This window comes from Phycodurus eques, chromosome 8 (genome assembly GCF_024500275.1).
Source record: "Phycodurus eques isolate BA_2022a chromosome 8, UOR_Pequ_1.1, whole genome shotgun sequence".
Lineage (NCBI taxonomy): Eukaryota > Metazoa > Chordata > Actinopteri > Syngnathiformes > Syngnathidae > Phycodurus > Phycodurus eques.
The window spans coordinates 15,325,333-15,339,391 of record NC_084532.1 but is presented as its reverse complement, the minus strand read 5'-3'; the positions used below and the strand labels follow the sequence as shown (position 1 = coordinate 15,339,391).

Sequence of the window (14,059 nt, the reverse complement as noted above, 5' to 3'; positions counted from 1 at the left end):
GGGATATGAGCCTGAATCCTTACAGTTCCACAACAAATTTGAGAACAATAAATCACATCTACAGTCATCTGCAGGCTTTACATTTATTTATACATTTATTTATTCAAAAAGACAAGTTTTTCTAATGTGTTGGCATTCGGGCGATTACATTTTTCTTCATGTTCATCCAGGTTCTCCAGCTTTTTAGAATATCTGCTCACATGCCTTTTATAGACCTTTTATTCATCATGTGCTATGATGTAATGTAATATTTAACTTGTTACTATATCACATTGTACAGTTTGTATATGTATTTGCTTCTATTTTGCTTTGTTTCACTCTGCTGTCGGCAGCCCGGTTTGCATTGCAAATACCTTACCTGGATAAGGTTAAATAAATAAATAACCTTCCGTACCCTGGTTGTTTTTTTGGTGGGGACGTGGGGTGAACTCAAGCGACCAGGGTAACTAGGGAGGTTCCTGCAGTAGGAAAGCCCCTTCTGTGTCACTAGGAAAAACAGCACTCTTGATCAAATTTCAATTCATTTTTTTTGTAGTGGAGGGGTTTGTGTGTCCCAATGATCCGAGAAGCTAAGATGCCCTGGGAATTATGCACCTGGTGGGTTCACACAGGTGAGGGACCAGGGCGAGTACATGGTGGCTGGGCCTACACCCATGGCACAGCTAAAAAGACAACATGTGTCCCCCCCCTCCCATTTGCTCAGACTTTATTGATCCCAGTGGAAAACTCGAGCATAAACTATGTTCTTCTCAAATGCTTTTTATTCAAAATCCATATTACGGTCACAAATGGCTCAACCTCATCCTTGATCCTGACATATTTTGAGGTGTTCTTTGGTTGGGAAATGAGGTAAATAAGACGGTGATTGAACAGTTCTGGAGAAAATTATACATGATCTCAGAGTAATCAATTTAACACTCGTCCGTCTTCATATCAAACACCAATCCTTTCCTGTATAGCAGCAAGCCAAGCATATCCTCTTGTTCCATGCATGGCATTTCCTCCTCTTTGGAACCCCTCAGTGTTTGTTGAATAGCAGAAGGTCTCAGAGGATCGTCGCTGCTCCCGTAAGACACCCTTGTCCTCTTCATAAAAATGTTTAATGACATGTTGGGCTCCTCTGCATCTTCACTTAGTCCGTGCTCCTTTGGCTGCAACTGCTGCAGTGTAACATCATGCACCACTTCGTCCTCCTTCTCCAGCTTTTCCTGTTATTGGTGAAGATATCAGAGGATCCTACTCTGGCTGACATCAAGATTATAGTTATCATTTTCCACTTTTTAAAAGTTTGTGATACCATGGCCCATAAGAACTGTTAATTGAGTGCATGCTCAGAGCTTTGGTTGTGAGTCAAAACAAAAGTTTAAAGTTGTCTCACATCATCTTTCAGCAATGGCAGGGACATCACCTTTGCTCGCCTCCCTGAACTACATCACATAATAACCAAATTCTAACTTCCTTCTCCTTTTTCACTTTTGGAATTATTCCTCTTGAAACGTCACACACAGTCACATGCACACAGGTGTTTTTCAAATCCTCTTTGTTTTATACTCACCATCAAAGCGAAGATGATTCAGGTGATTAATGTTATAAAAACAATTATGATTTACCCCTTTCAATGTTGGATAAGAGGCAAAATCCCAAATAACAGGCTTTGGTACTGGAGGAAGCATCTTCTTTTTCATTCTGAATATAAAAAACAAATGTTAAGATAGCCATCAACATCTGCTTAAAAATAATCCTTTAGTGGAATACTAAAAAATACTTATTTTAATTACTGTACTTAAGTAGATTTTCATTCATCTGTGCTTCACTTGAGTATTTATTTTTGTAAAAACATTTGACTTTTCCTCCCTACATTTGAAAACAGAAATCAGTAGTTTATACTCGTACTTTGTCAAAATATGTTCTTTACTATTCTCAACCCCCGCAGACGATGACACAACGTAAGAAAGAAGTACAACCCCAATTCCAATGAAGTTGGGACATTGTGTTAAACAAAAATAAAAACAGAATACAATGATTTGCAAATCATGTTCGACCTATATTTAATTGAATACACTTCAAAGACAAGATATTTAATGTTCAAACTGATAAACTTGATTGTTTTTAGCAAATAATCATTAACTTAGAATTTTATGTCTGCAACACGTTCCAAAAAAAGCTGGGACAGGGTCATGTTTACCACTGTGTTACATCACCTTTTTCTTTTAACAACATTCAATTAATGTTTGGGAACTGAGGACACTCATTGGTGAAGGTTTGTAGGTGGAATTCTTTCCCATTCTTGCTTGATGTACAGCTTCAGCTGTTCAACAGTCCGGGGTCTCCGTTGTTGTAGTTTACACTTCATAATGCGCCACACATTTTCAGTGGCAGACAGGTCTGGACTGCAGGCAGGCCTCTAGTACCCGCACTCTTTTACTACGAAGCCATGCTGTTGTAACACGTGCAGAAAGTGGTTTGGCATTGTCTTGCTGAACTAAGCAGGGGCGTCCATGAAAAAGACAGCATGGATGGCAGCATATGTTTCTCCAAAACCATTATGTACCTTTCAGCATTAATGGTGCCTTCACAGATGTGTAAGTTGCCCTTGCCATTGGCACTAACACAACCCCATACCATCACAGATGCTGGGTTTTGAACTTTGCGTCCATAACAGTCCTGATGGCTCTTTTCCTCTTTGGCCCAGAGGACACGACGTCCACAATTTCCCAAAACAATTTGAAATGTGGACTCATCGGACCACAGAACACTTTTCCACTTTGCGTCGGTCCATCTTAGATGAGCTCGGGCCCAGAGAAGCCAGCGGCGTTTCTGGGTGTTGTTGATAAATGGCTTTTGCTTTGCATAGTAGAGTTTCAAGTTGCACTTACGGATGTAGCGCCAAACTCTATTTACTGACATTGGTTTTCTGAAGTGTTCCTGAGCCCATGTGGTGATATCCTTTACACATTGATGTCGGTTTTTGATGCAGTGCCGCCTGAGGGATCGAAGGTCACTGGCATTGAATGTTGATTTTCGGCCTTGCCGCTCACATGCAATGATTTCTCCAGATTCTCTGAACCAATTGATGATGATATGAACCGTAGATGATGAAATCCCAAAATTCCTTGCATTTGTACGTTGAGGACCTTTGTCCTTAAACTGCTCGACTATTTTCTCACGCACTTGTTCACAAAGAGGTGAACCTCGCCCCATCTTTGCTTGTGAATGACTGGGCAATTCAAGGAAGCTCATTTTATACCCAATCATGGCACTCACCTGTTCCCAATTAGCCTGTTCACCTGTTGGATGTTCCAAACAGGTGTTTGATGAGCATTCCTCAACTTTCTCAGTCTTTTTTGGAACATGTTGCAGCCATAAAATTCTAAGATAATGATTATTTGCTAAAAACAATAAAGTTGATCAGTTTGAACATTAAATATCTTGTCTTTGTAGTGTATTCAATTAAATATAGGTTGAACATGATTTGCAAATCATTGTATTCTTCATCCATCCATCCATTTTCTGAGCCGCTTCTCTTCACTAGGGTCGCAGGCGTGCTGGAGCCTATCCCAGCTATCATCGGGCAGGAGGCGGGGTACACCCTGAACTGGTTGCCAGCCAATCGCAGGGCACATAGAAGCAAACAACCACTCGCTCTCACATTCACACCTACAGGCAATTTAGAGTCGTAAATTAACCTACCACGCATGTTTTTGGGATGTGGGAGGAAACCAGAGTGGCCGGAGAAAACCACGCAGGCACGGGGAGAACATGCAAACTCCACACAGGCGGGGCCGGGGATTGAACCCCGGTCCTCAGAACTGTGAAGTAGACGCTCTCACCAGTCGACACCGTGCTGCCTCATTGTATTCTGTTTTTATTTATGTTTAACACAACGTCCCAGCTTCATTGGAATTGGGGTTGTAGAGAGACATAGACAGAGGTAAAGTCAACTGTACTTCTACTTAATGAAGAGTTTTAGTACTTTTGCCACCTCTAGACTGACTAGTTTGGTTCACATTTGAGCATCAGTGAAAAGTACTGTGGCTTTTAAAGGTTCAAAAAGTATTTTGACAAAGTCCCCTATCATAAAAGTTGAACTGATAGTGAATGCTGTAATATTGTACATTTTCTGTAATTTGTCGGCAGTTACCAGTGCGCTGGCTTCCCTACACAGCTCACTAGGCTGTTAGCAAAAAAAAATAATGATGCCAAAGAAACAATGTAATGAAGTATAATGTCAAAATGAACGATTTTAAAAAGTGAGACTGTTTTAATTCTTTCCAAGTTACTATAGTTTTGTCCCTCCATCCATTTTTTTTTTATCGTGCTTGTCCTCATTAGGGTGGCAGTTGAGTTGGAGCCCATCCCACTGTCGAACCTCTCAACTGTGAATCAAACATGCTAACCACTACTTTACCGTGCTGCCCAAAGAAAGTTTCATTTCCTGGTATTTCACTTAAGGCCCGAGAGGTGTTAATCCCTGTTTGTTATTTAGCACAAATTAGTTTACTTTAAAATGTACTTTGCATAAAGCAGGCCTCACCTACCTTTTCCAGACACACGTGCACACTATTAAAAGAAAGATGAACAGGAATGCCATAACCACGGCAAGTTTGAACCATTCTATTGGTCAGAAAAAAAAATCTCTGTTAGAAAACCACTCCCTTACCATGCATACTACTGTATGGAATGGATGATCCACTACCTTTCATCGGATTCATTGGCCGTGTGCTGAACGTTACTGTGGCCTTTGGCCCTTCTCCTGCTCGTGTCACCCCGGCGACAGTGATGTATTTTGTTACTGGTGTCAAGTTGTCCAGATGGTATTCTACAGAGGAAGCTGGTACGCTGTGACAATCTGAAATCAAATGAGATTAGGGAATGTCACTGTATACGCACTGAAATGATAATACAACTTCAAAACAAGAGAATGTGGGTCATCTAAGTCATGTACTTACGATAGTGCTCATCCTCAGAAATTATTTGCACACTGCACACATTGTATTGTGTGAGGAAACCTCGCCTGTCCTCAGTGGGAATGGCTTTCCAAGACAGTGAGGCAGAACTATGTGTTTCATTATAGGTGAACAAGTCTTGGGGAGCTATTTTTGGAACTGAAGGGATGAAGACAGTTTGAGTTAAAAGCTGTGTTGAATTTCATTGAGAGGATGACTACAAAAAGCAATGAATGCGACACAGAAGAAAACAACAAAGGAAAACCAGTATTTTGTGTTATTTCTTCTCGACATAAGGCGGGAGACACAAATACTGTGCCTGTATTTTCTTCTGTCTCTCACCTAAATTAATCTCTGGATGGGGCCTTTGAAGGCGCATGTTAACATGTCGGACGTGACTTGGGGAAGATCTTTTTAAACATTGAATGGCTAATATTCTGGGTCTTGTTGACCACATGATTTCCATCTCTGTTCTCAGGTAGGCGAAATACATCCATACTGCTGACCTAAATGAGCCTGGAGAGTTGGAGGGTCTGCAATTTCAGAGTTATTTGTAGTACTAGCCGGCTCCTCTCGTTCACTTTGAACAAGGATTCGCCACAGTTTTGCTCACTCCTGTCCGATGACCAACAGTCGAAAAAGCATTAACACGGCAGGCAGTCGGAGATGTCTTGCTGAAGAAATATTATCTTCCACCTTGGCTTAATACATTTTTTACTAGCCTAAAATAATAACATTATTAATTATATGAAGCTTGGTAGCACTGTGAGCTCCTAATTATATCTGTATCTTGATTGGAGGCACAAAGTCTGAGAGTTTGAAGGGGCGTGTCACGGTTCTGCCATTTAAAAGACGACCGGTTTGTGTTATTGAGCATCGTGATTTTTTTGTTTCGATACTGTACCGCTACAGGCTCAGTAGGTGAGGTTGGGAAAGTAGATCGACGGGTAAATTGAACGCTTCAATTTATGGATCAGTTCTTTCTTCACACTTAACAGACCAATGGAGAGTCCTTATCAGTGCAGACAATTCATCAAATCCGCCAGGGGAATATTTACGATCAATGTGGTCAACACAAAGTTTGGACGAACCACGAGCTCAGTGATTGTGACGCGAAACAGTACAAAAGCCAATTAAGAAGCGAGCTAAAGCCTTTTTAAAGAGAATTTTTAATTAAATGCTTACCCCGCAAACTAATGCAAACTACAAGCCTCAACTTTTCACCATTAGGTAAACAGTAATTGTGATGATCATGCTCCAATTAACCTACCATTTTCATTTTTATAAAAGAGGCACATTTGAACAGTCTTTGGTCTCTCGTTGATGCACATGTGCTCAAAGTAAATGTAACCCACATAGTCCTCGATGCCTATATAACAAAGACAAACAGTCAAACAAAGGTATTATACAGTACATAACTACTGCAAGTAAGGTAACAAGACCAAGTATAATGAGTTGGTAAAATGCATTAAATTAAAACTGATCTACAAGTGTACAACCATTTGCTTGTGGTCTAGTTTAGCTTATAGTCAATGCAGTTTGTGGGAAAGTCCTTTTTCCTGTTTTAGGTCAATTACGCTGACCAAAATTAACCATCCATCCATTTTCTGAACCGCTTATCCTCACGAGGGCCGCAGGTTTGCCGACGCCCATCTCAGCTGATTCCTTTTGTTAAATGCCAGAATAATGAAATATTTTTTCACACAATTTTTCATGACTTTCTTCAATGTGAGATGTTTACATACAGTAGATTTACGTTCTCTCATTATTCTGACATTTAATTGACCTAAAAAAAGAAGTTTAGTTCTATTTCATGTCAGATAGTGAGGGAAAAAAAGTCGACTGTCTTTTTTTTTATAGACTAGCGTATGGAAAATGGATGCATAGTGTATGTAAACATCTAGTTTCAACTGTACATAGGAACTATCTATGTCTAGTTTTTGTGGCATCTTACCCATTTAACAGCAACTTACTGTTTGTAAAACGCTTCATGTCTCTTTTAGTCTTCCTTGCCACAAGCCTTAAGTCTCCATCTTGTTGTTTGTACCACTCGAGGCAGGTGGTCTTGTTCAGTTTTTTATCCAGTAATGTTTTATTACAAGCTGCAAAATACAAACAACAACATTTATAATATAATACCCATTTCTGGATAAATATACTGTACACTATGGACAAAAGTGTTGCAACGCAACTCTTGATCAATCGATAAATTAATCAATCAGAATTGGGCTAATAACCCATCTTTCACCTCTTCCAGCATGATTGTGCACGGTGGAAGAAGTCGCACAGAACCCTGACCTCAACCCTATCAAGCACCTTTGGGATGAACTACAACAGAGATGCTGAGCTTGGGCGTCTCTCAAATCACAAATGTTCTTCTGGATGAAATACAATATTGTCTTTGTTACCTCGTGTAGGTGTAATTGAACACGTGTCCCAATTCTTTTGTCCGTATGGTATACAGTACATGCAGCTCACAATTATAAGTCGACTTTGTAAATCGTACGTTTTAAATTGGGAGTAGGTTCTGCTGGGATGTGTATGATGGCTGTGGGAGAAGAGCCTGCTGCGTTTCTGGCAATAACGGAGAAGTTGACCGGAGAGTAGGAAACATAGTCTGTGTACTCCGTCCTGTTGCTGGGATGGGTCTCCACCATACAAGGACATCCTCTGGAAGACTGTGTGTCCCTCAGGATGTAGTTCACTTCGGGTACTGCTGCTGCATGGTGAACCGGCTGAGGGACAGAGTGTAGCTCAGTTAGACCTAAAGAGCACAACTGTACCTGGTGACTAAGACACATCCTCAGTGAGATCCAATAGGCATGCAGAAGAGCAGCTTCCGTGACAGGCTGCTGTCACTGCTCTTGTCCAGACACACTGAGCAAATCCTTCCTCCCCCATGCCATGCGGCACACACTGATTACCATGCACCTTACTCTGTGGTCCTTCAGACCACCTTGGAATTATGACCTCTGTTTTATTTCTGTATCTATAAAAAAAAGTGACTTTTAATTTCCCTGGTGGCTGAATACCGACCTACCTACCTGGTCGCCGCTTGCGGGAGGTACACCTTTTATTAATATTTGTTTTCCCAATGTAGCAACATTAATTTAAATAGATGAATAATAGAAGAGACCTGTTTTAGATATTTTACATTCATAGTGATAATTATTGAAGTGTCAATGAAATGTGATCTCAAAGCCATACTTGTGTCATTACATACAAATCATTAAAGACAAAATAAGAAGTTTAGTTTCTGCATGTTTCTCATTTGAGGATGCAATGAATTGCCTCCTAAAGTCGCTGACCGGAGACATACTGATGTCCATCCTAATAGATTTTCCTAACCTCATAGCATTGATGTGGGACATCACGGCCACTCACCAACCAGCCAGAACTCTAATCTAGCTGGACCATCCAAAGTAGGATGGCATCCATCAGTGAATAAAACTGTTTTAAAATTAGTCGGAATGTATTTTGAAGCCCACTGTAAACATTTCTCTTCATGAGATTGATTAGTGGTGGCCAAAATACATAGATTTGTGAATGAGTGCAAGTCTTGGTGTAAATAACCAGCTTGCTGTTTACCTGTGAATGTTTAACGGTTGCTCTCCTACATGACACGTTTTTCTCGCATAGACTTTCCTTAACATGCCTTTAGTGGAACGAACCTGTTTGCACTGAGTCTCAAGCACAAAATACAACAGAAATGTCCAGTGTTGTAATTCCTCACAATGTTCAATGCTCATCAGCAGAAAGATGTTTCTTTTTGCCCATTAAATAAAAACCGTGACTTAATAAAGTGGAATATCCTCCTTGAGTAATTTTCCTTTAATCAGGCTCATCTTTAAAACTATTGCAATAATCAAGTATGTTTGAAATTTATATCAGTAAACAGGAGAACCTGCAAATGTGCAAAACTTCAAATGCTTGGTTAAATTCATTCCTATATGCATAATCATTTAGAAAATGGTGGATGTGGAACATTTATTGCACATTGGCCACATACTACTCCAGTCCATAACCAAAGGTATTGTCCCAATTTTGGCTTACCTTCCATATGAGAGTGACCTTCCTTGCACCTTCTAACCTTTCCAATGTCACGTTAACCTCCATCTTATCTTCAAGCTCTGCAGTGGAAAGCCAAATGATGGTGAGCAGCCTAGTCGTCTTTGAAATTGGCAAAATAATGCTTCAATGTCTGACTTAGTGAATGTCTCCATTTTGCATTTACAGCTCAATTTCACAATAATACCACTAATACATTAAAATAGATGTTGTGATCTCACCTGCAGGAACAATCACGAGTGAAGACCAATCGCTCCACAGCGGGTTACGGGTCACTTTGGTCCGATGTCTGAGCTTCAGCTGGTAGGATGTATGCTTCTGCAGATTTTCAACAAGTAACTGGTCTGCTTAGAAAATAGAAAAAAAGACATGAAGAAATAAGCTTGATATTTTCAAATATTTTTCTGTAGGTATCTGTAGTCACTTTTAATTGTCGTATAATGTCAGTCTTCATTCATCTGACAGTCTACCTCAAACCCCGACAAAAAAGAAAAAACACTGAGTAGGGACTTAATATAAAGGTATACTGTCACAGTCTGCCTTGACAGACAGACAATCTGCCAGCCAATCAAATTCTACTAGACAGCTAATCTGTCAGCCAATCATGTTCTACTAGCCACAGTCAGATACACCTTCTTATTTAAGGCCTTGTTGATGATGCAATCAGTGTCAGAGTGTCCAACAATCATACATGCAAGATGGTACAACACGATCCAGTGAAAGTTCTACCTTATCACATTTGCCTGTTCCTGTCTGTTGGGGATTCTGCTACAAGGTCAGCAAGGTGTGGGTGTCCCCGTTTCTGCTATCTATGAATCGTGGATTACGACAACAGTGAAATCTGAGCATTTCCTGACCTATCTGTGGATTATGGAACATTGCATTAGTTTGGCCCAAGACAACTTCCCTATCTTCAAAGCCTGACCCTCTCGACTGTGAAGTGAACGGCTTTGTATCCTGGCTTTGAATTGACCTGTCACAGTTGATCTTAAATTGATTATTACATTCCTTTCCAACTTGTCCGGTGGATCCGTGTTTTGTATCGGGGTCTTTCACCACAATCGGGTGTCACAATCGTGTCATATTGTACTGAACTCGGTGGTATAACTTCCTAATGTTGTGACCACTGAGTGCAGAATAACTCTACTTAGATCAGTATTTTTGATGAATAACATATATGATTGGTTTTGTTTAACAAGGAACAAAAAAGAAATAGCAGTTGACTTAACTTTTCAAAATGTAAGATACGACAGTACTCACATGCCTTCTGACTGTGCGTGAACTGTGTGGTGTTCAGTCTCTGTAAAGGAATGAATAAAAAAAAAATGAAATGATTATTAGAATAAGAAAACACATTCATTGGACACACAGGATTTGTCAAAAACAACCTTTTCCCACGGCTTTGTTTCATCTATTTGAAACCAGACCTCAGCCAAGGCCGGGTATTTCTCTGCAGCGTTCCAGGTCACTTTGAGGTGGTTTTGAAACCAGGCCACTGAAATGTCTTGTGGTGCTTCAAATTTAACTGTTGATGAGGAGCATGTTATTGTCAGCTAATGCAATACTAATCACAATAAAGCAACATGGCTTCATTTTGCCATTTTTTTTGGCATGAGTCTGTATTTTGATTTCTTGCCATTCCTTTCTTGACGCTTTTTGTACCACATCAATGTGGATGGAACACCAACGTGGTGACATATGGTGTCGCATACCAATCATAACTTTTGAAGCCCCCCCCCCCCCCCCCAAAAAATACTTAATTGCATTCCATACTAACCTGTAATGGACTGTTCTCACCTGTTTCGCTAAGTATAACAGAGGTGCTGGTTGAGGTGCACACAGATTCTCCTGCTTGAGCTTCCACCCAAATGTCAACATGTTTATATTTGATGAGGTCCTCATCATTGATCTGTTTGCGCGTTTCTTGAATGTTTTCAAATCTTATGTCACTGCTGATTTGAGTATGTAGACAGAAAGTAGATAAAGGACATGGATTAGGTATGAACATAATCAGTTAATCGATTGTTAAGATTTTGGTAGATTTTGTGGAAGTGATTAATTGTGCTTTGAAGCAATTATAGGACACATTATGCACTGCACCCCATACACTCTGAGCCAATGGTGAGCATGGATTTAATTCCCATGACAACCAGGGGTGGTGTCAGCAGATTGAACAAGCACGCGCATACTGCAGCTTCTACTTGCAGGAACATAGCCCAGTGTGTGCGGAATAAAGCGAGTGCCTGTAAAGACTGTCAGCGGTTTATGTACTACACTGTGTGTATGTGGCACATGATCATGTCACCAAACAAAGAAAAATAAAATGCTCTGTGTCAACAATTTTACGGTGCAATCAAGGTTGCGTCGCTTATCCGAAGCTAACACTAATCTGTGCCCCCAACAAACAAAACACAATGGCAGCATGTGGGTGTTTCTACAAGACATTGCAACTACATGATAGTTACTCAGACAGTCTAGTCCGGCAGCCAGACTCTAGCCGCAGTTTGAAAGTGGCTCTGGATCTTTTCCCAGCCTATCTTGCCAAAATTATCGAATAAGTGGGGACAAACCACTAAGAAGTGTTTCAGGGTTGGTACCCCCACCCACCCCAAAATAAAAAAAAAAAAAAAAAAAAGGGAAACAAATGAAAACAAATCCACAAATAAGTGGATCTTTGGGTGCCAAATAGTTCAAATGGAATTTAAAACAAATAAATAAATATATTTTTGGGCTGGAAAAGAGTAAAGACATTTCAATTTGTTTCAATAGGAAAAATGTATTTGATATATGAGTAAATTAAAGTTACAAGCTTGGTCACCGAATGAACTCAACTTGTAAGTCAACGTACCACTGCACATTTACGCTGCCTGCAGGCAGCATTATTCAACTCAAAATGACACTGACAGGAGTTCATAACTCCTCCTATTCCTTTAAAAATAATCATTCAAAAATACCTATCAAATAACTGATAGCATTTAAAAAAAATTGAATAGTTTTCAATTTAGTCAGATGCTCACCCCTAACATTATTTACTTATCCTTAACTTACACTTCAGTTCTTACCTGAAGTGGAGGTCAAATGTCACATTTCTCTGTGTTGTATTCATTTGCCATTCACACTCATAAATAGTCTCCTCGTTGTTTCTTCTGAAGCACTGAGGACTTGAAGGAGCCTCACATTCTGACCCTTTTTGGAAGAAATATGTCACAAATAATCTCATTATGAATTGATCTGATTGTCAGTTTTTCAGTTTTCAGTCATTCAGTGAAAATAGAAAAAAAAAAGGAATAAAATGACCTCATTGCACCTTGAAACTGTGAAAGTAAGCTTCAGAACACATAGATTGGCCATTGTTTGTTATTGGTACCAAACATAAGCAAATCATATCATCGATACCAAAGTCAAGCACAAGTTTTTTTCTTGTTTTTTTTTTTTAAAGAATGGATGGTGAGACAGATAGATGGTGTTCTTCCAGAGTGATGTCAAAATGCCCTTGAGCACGGAACAAAACCCCCAACTGTTTTACAACAGCAACACTCTTGATAGTCAGTCTCAGTGTTGAAAGACAATGTGACCCACAGTATGAATATTCATTCATCCATCTGGGTAGCTGGAGCCTTTCCCAGCTAACTTTAAAAGTATTGAAATAATGACAATGACTCTCTACACATACAGGTGCATCATAATACATTAGAAAAATCATAGGAAAATGTATTTATTGAAGTAGTTTGAATCAAAAAGTTAAACATATACGGTAGATTCACTACACACAGTTAGATTTTTCAGGATGCATTTTTTTTTTATCATTTTGATGAATTCAGGCTACTTAAAATAAAAAAAAATAATCATCTCAAGAAATTTAAATTTAAACAAAAACATCAAAATTTATTTCAATATAGAAATTAGGTAGGAATTGTCCCTCTGAAAAGTATTTTCCCATGTGTTTAATGAGTCTGTACGATATACACGTAATTAAGCTACTGAAATAAAAGAACTTTTCTATGACATTCTACATCCAAAAGAGAATCGTGCATTGAAAAGTCTGACCACAGACATTATATATCAGACAAGCATCATATCCTGCACTTTGCTAGGATTACGTTTGTAGACAGGAAGTAGGAAATCAGTAGGTTAAAGAATATTACAAATGAATAGCATTATTTTCAAGTTCATTTACCTTTGCTGGAAGTTGTAGGAAATATAAGCAACATAGCAATGTATCGGAGTGGTGAATTCCAGCCCAAGGTTTCCATGACTTCCAGTTATCTTACAAGATAACAGATCTCTAGTGTGTGTTTGTGTGTGTGTGTGAGAGAGAGATATAGAGGTGTTCCATTCAACCTGCCTTCACATAACCAAGATCTGTTTCTCATAAATGTCACAGGTTCCAGGTTTGTGGGGTTCTATGAGGTGAAGAAAACCACGTGTCAGCAGACCAACATATTCTCATAGAGACGAACAAAGGTTTGGTATACTGATGGCTTCCATGACATCATACACTGTACCGTCTGTCTGTTTGTGACACCGCCCATACAAGCATTTACACAGACACACTTTCATTGTGAAAGAAGACATTCTTTAGCTTCTGTGTTTTCATTTCAGTATTTCGACAACTTTGTTTGCTCCCAAAAGCTTACCTCAACAACCAGACATATTACCTACTTGGTAATGGCTTGACTAATTGTCAGTGTATATTGCTGAGTCAGTCAGGACAAGAGTGAAAACATCTTTCTTGTCACAAAGTTATTGTAATGAAGACAGCTCATCGTTTGGCAGCTTGACAAGATAGAGTTGTGGCTTTGCATAGCTGTATTCATGGCCTCCAATGTTGTCACTTTAGCACGTAGGATGGGGGAAAGCATCCATGTGATGTTGTGTCCATCGCAGGGCTGTACTTGACAACCACTAATGAGCAGTCTCTGTTAAACTGATCACTGAGCTCTGATGTCTCCTAATGTTACAAAATAGTTTCCTTGCCATAGCAACAATGAAGTCAGTTGGTTAAATTATCTCTTAAGCTGACTTGTGCGTGGCTGAAGACACCC

General features: G+C 39.6%; 1 protein-coding gene across 1 annotated transcript; it reads right to left on the bottom strand.

Moving 5' to 3' along the window:
- Positions 1-826: 826 nt before the first annotated feature.
- Positions 827-13,368, bottom strand: il12rb1 (interleukin 12 receptor subunit beta 1). The gene is made up of 15 exons (XM_061683112.1): positions 13,192-13,368; positions 12,077-12,200; positions 10,812-10,966; positions 10,403-10,539; positions 10,275-10,314; positions 9,236-9,358; positions 9,000-9,076; positions 7,453-7,681; positions 6,920-7,048; positions 6,217-6,315; positions 4,950-5,105; positions 4,697-4,849; positions 4,539-4,614; positions 1,611-1,686; positions 827-1,208 (listed from the first exon to the last, which is right to left on the bottom strand). Exons 1-15 carry the CDS (start codon positions 13,265-13,267, stop codon positions 912-914), a joined length of 1,947 nt encoding a protein of 648 aa, XP_061539096.1. The 5' UTR covers positions 13,268-13,368; the 3' UTR covers positions 827-911.
- Positions 13,369-14,059: the final 691 nt, after the last annotated feature.

Excerpts from the sequence above, each read along its gene's own strand:
- il12rb1 (XM_061683112.1), bottom strand. The coding sequence starts at position 13,267 with ATGGAAACCTTGGGCTGGAATTCACCACTCCGATACATTGCTATGTTG. Across the intron at positions 12,201-13,191 it reads TCCTACAACTTCCAGCAAAG|GGTCAGAATGTGAGGCTCCT; the intron begins GTAAATGAACTT and ends TCTTCCAAAAAG. Across the intron at positions 1,687-4,538 it reads TGCACGTGTGTCTGGAAAAG|AATGAAAAAGAAGATGCTTC; the intron begins GTAGGTGAGGCC and ends TTTTATATTCAG.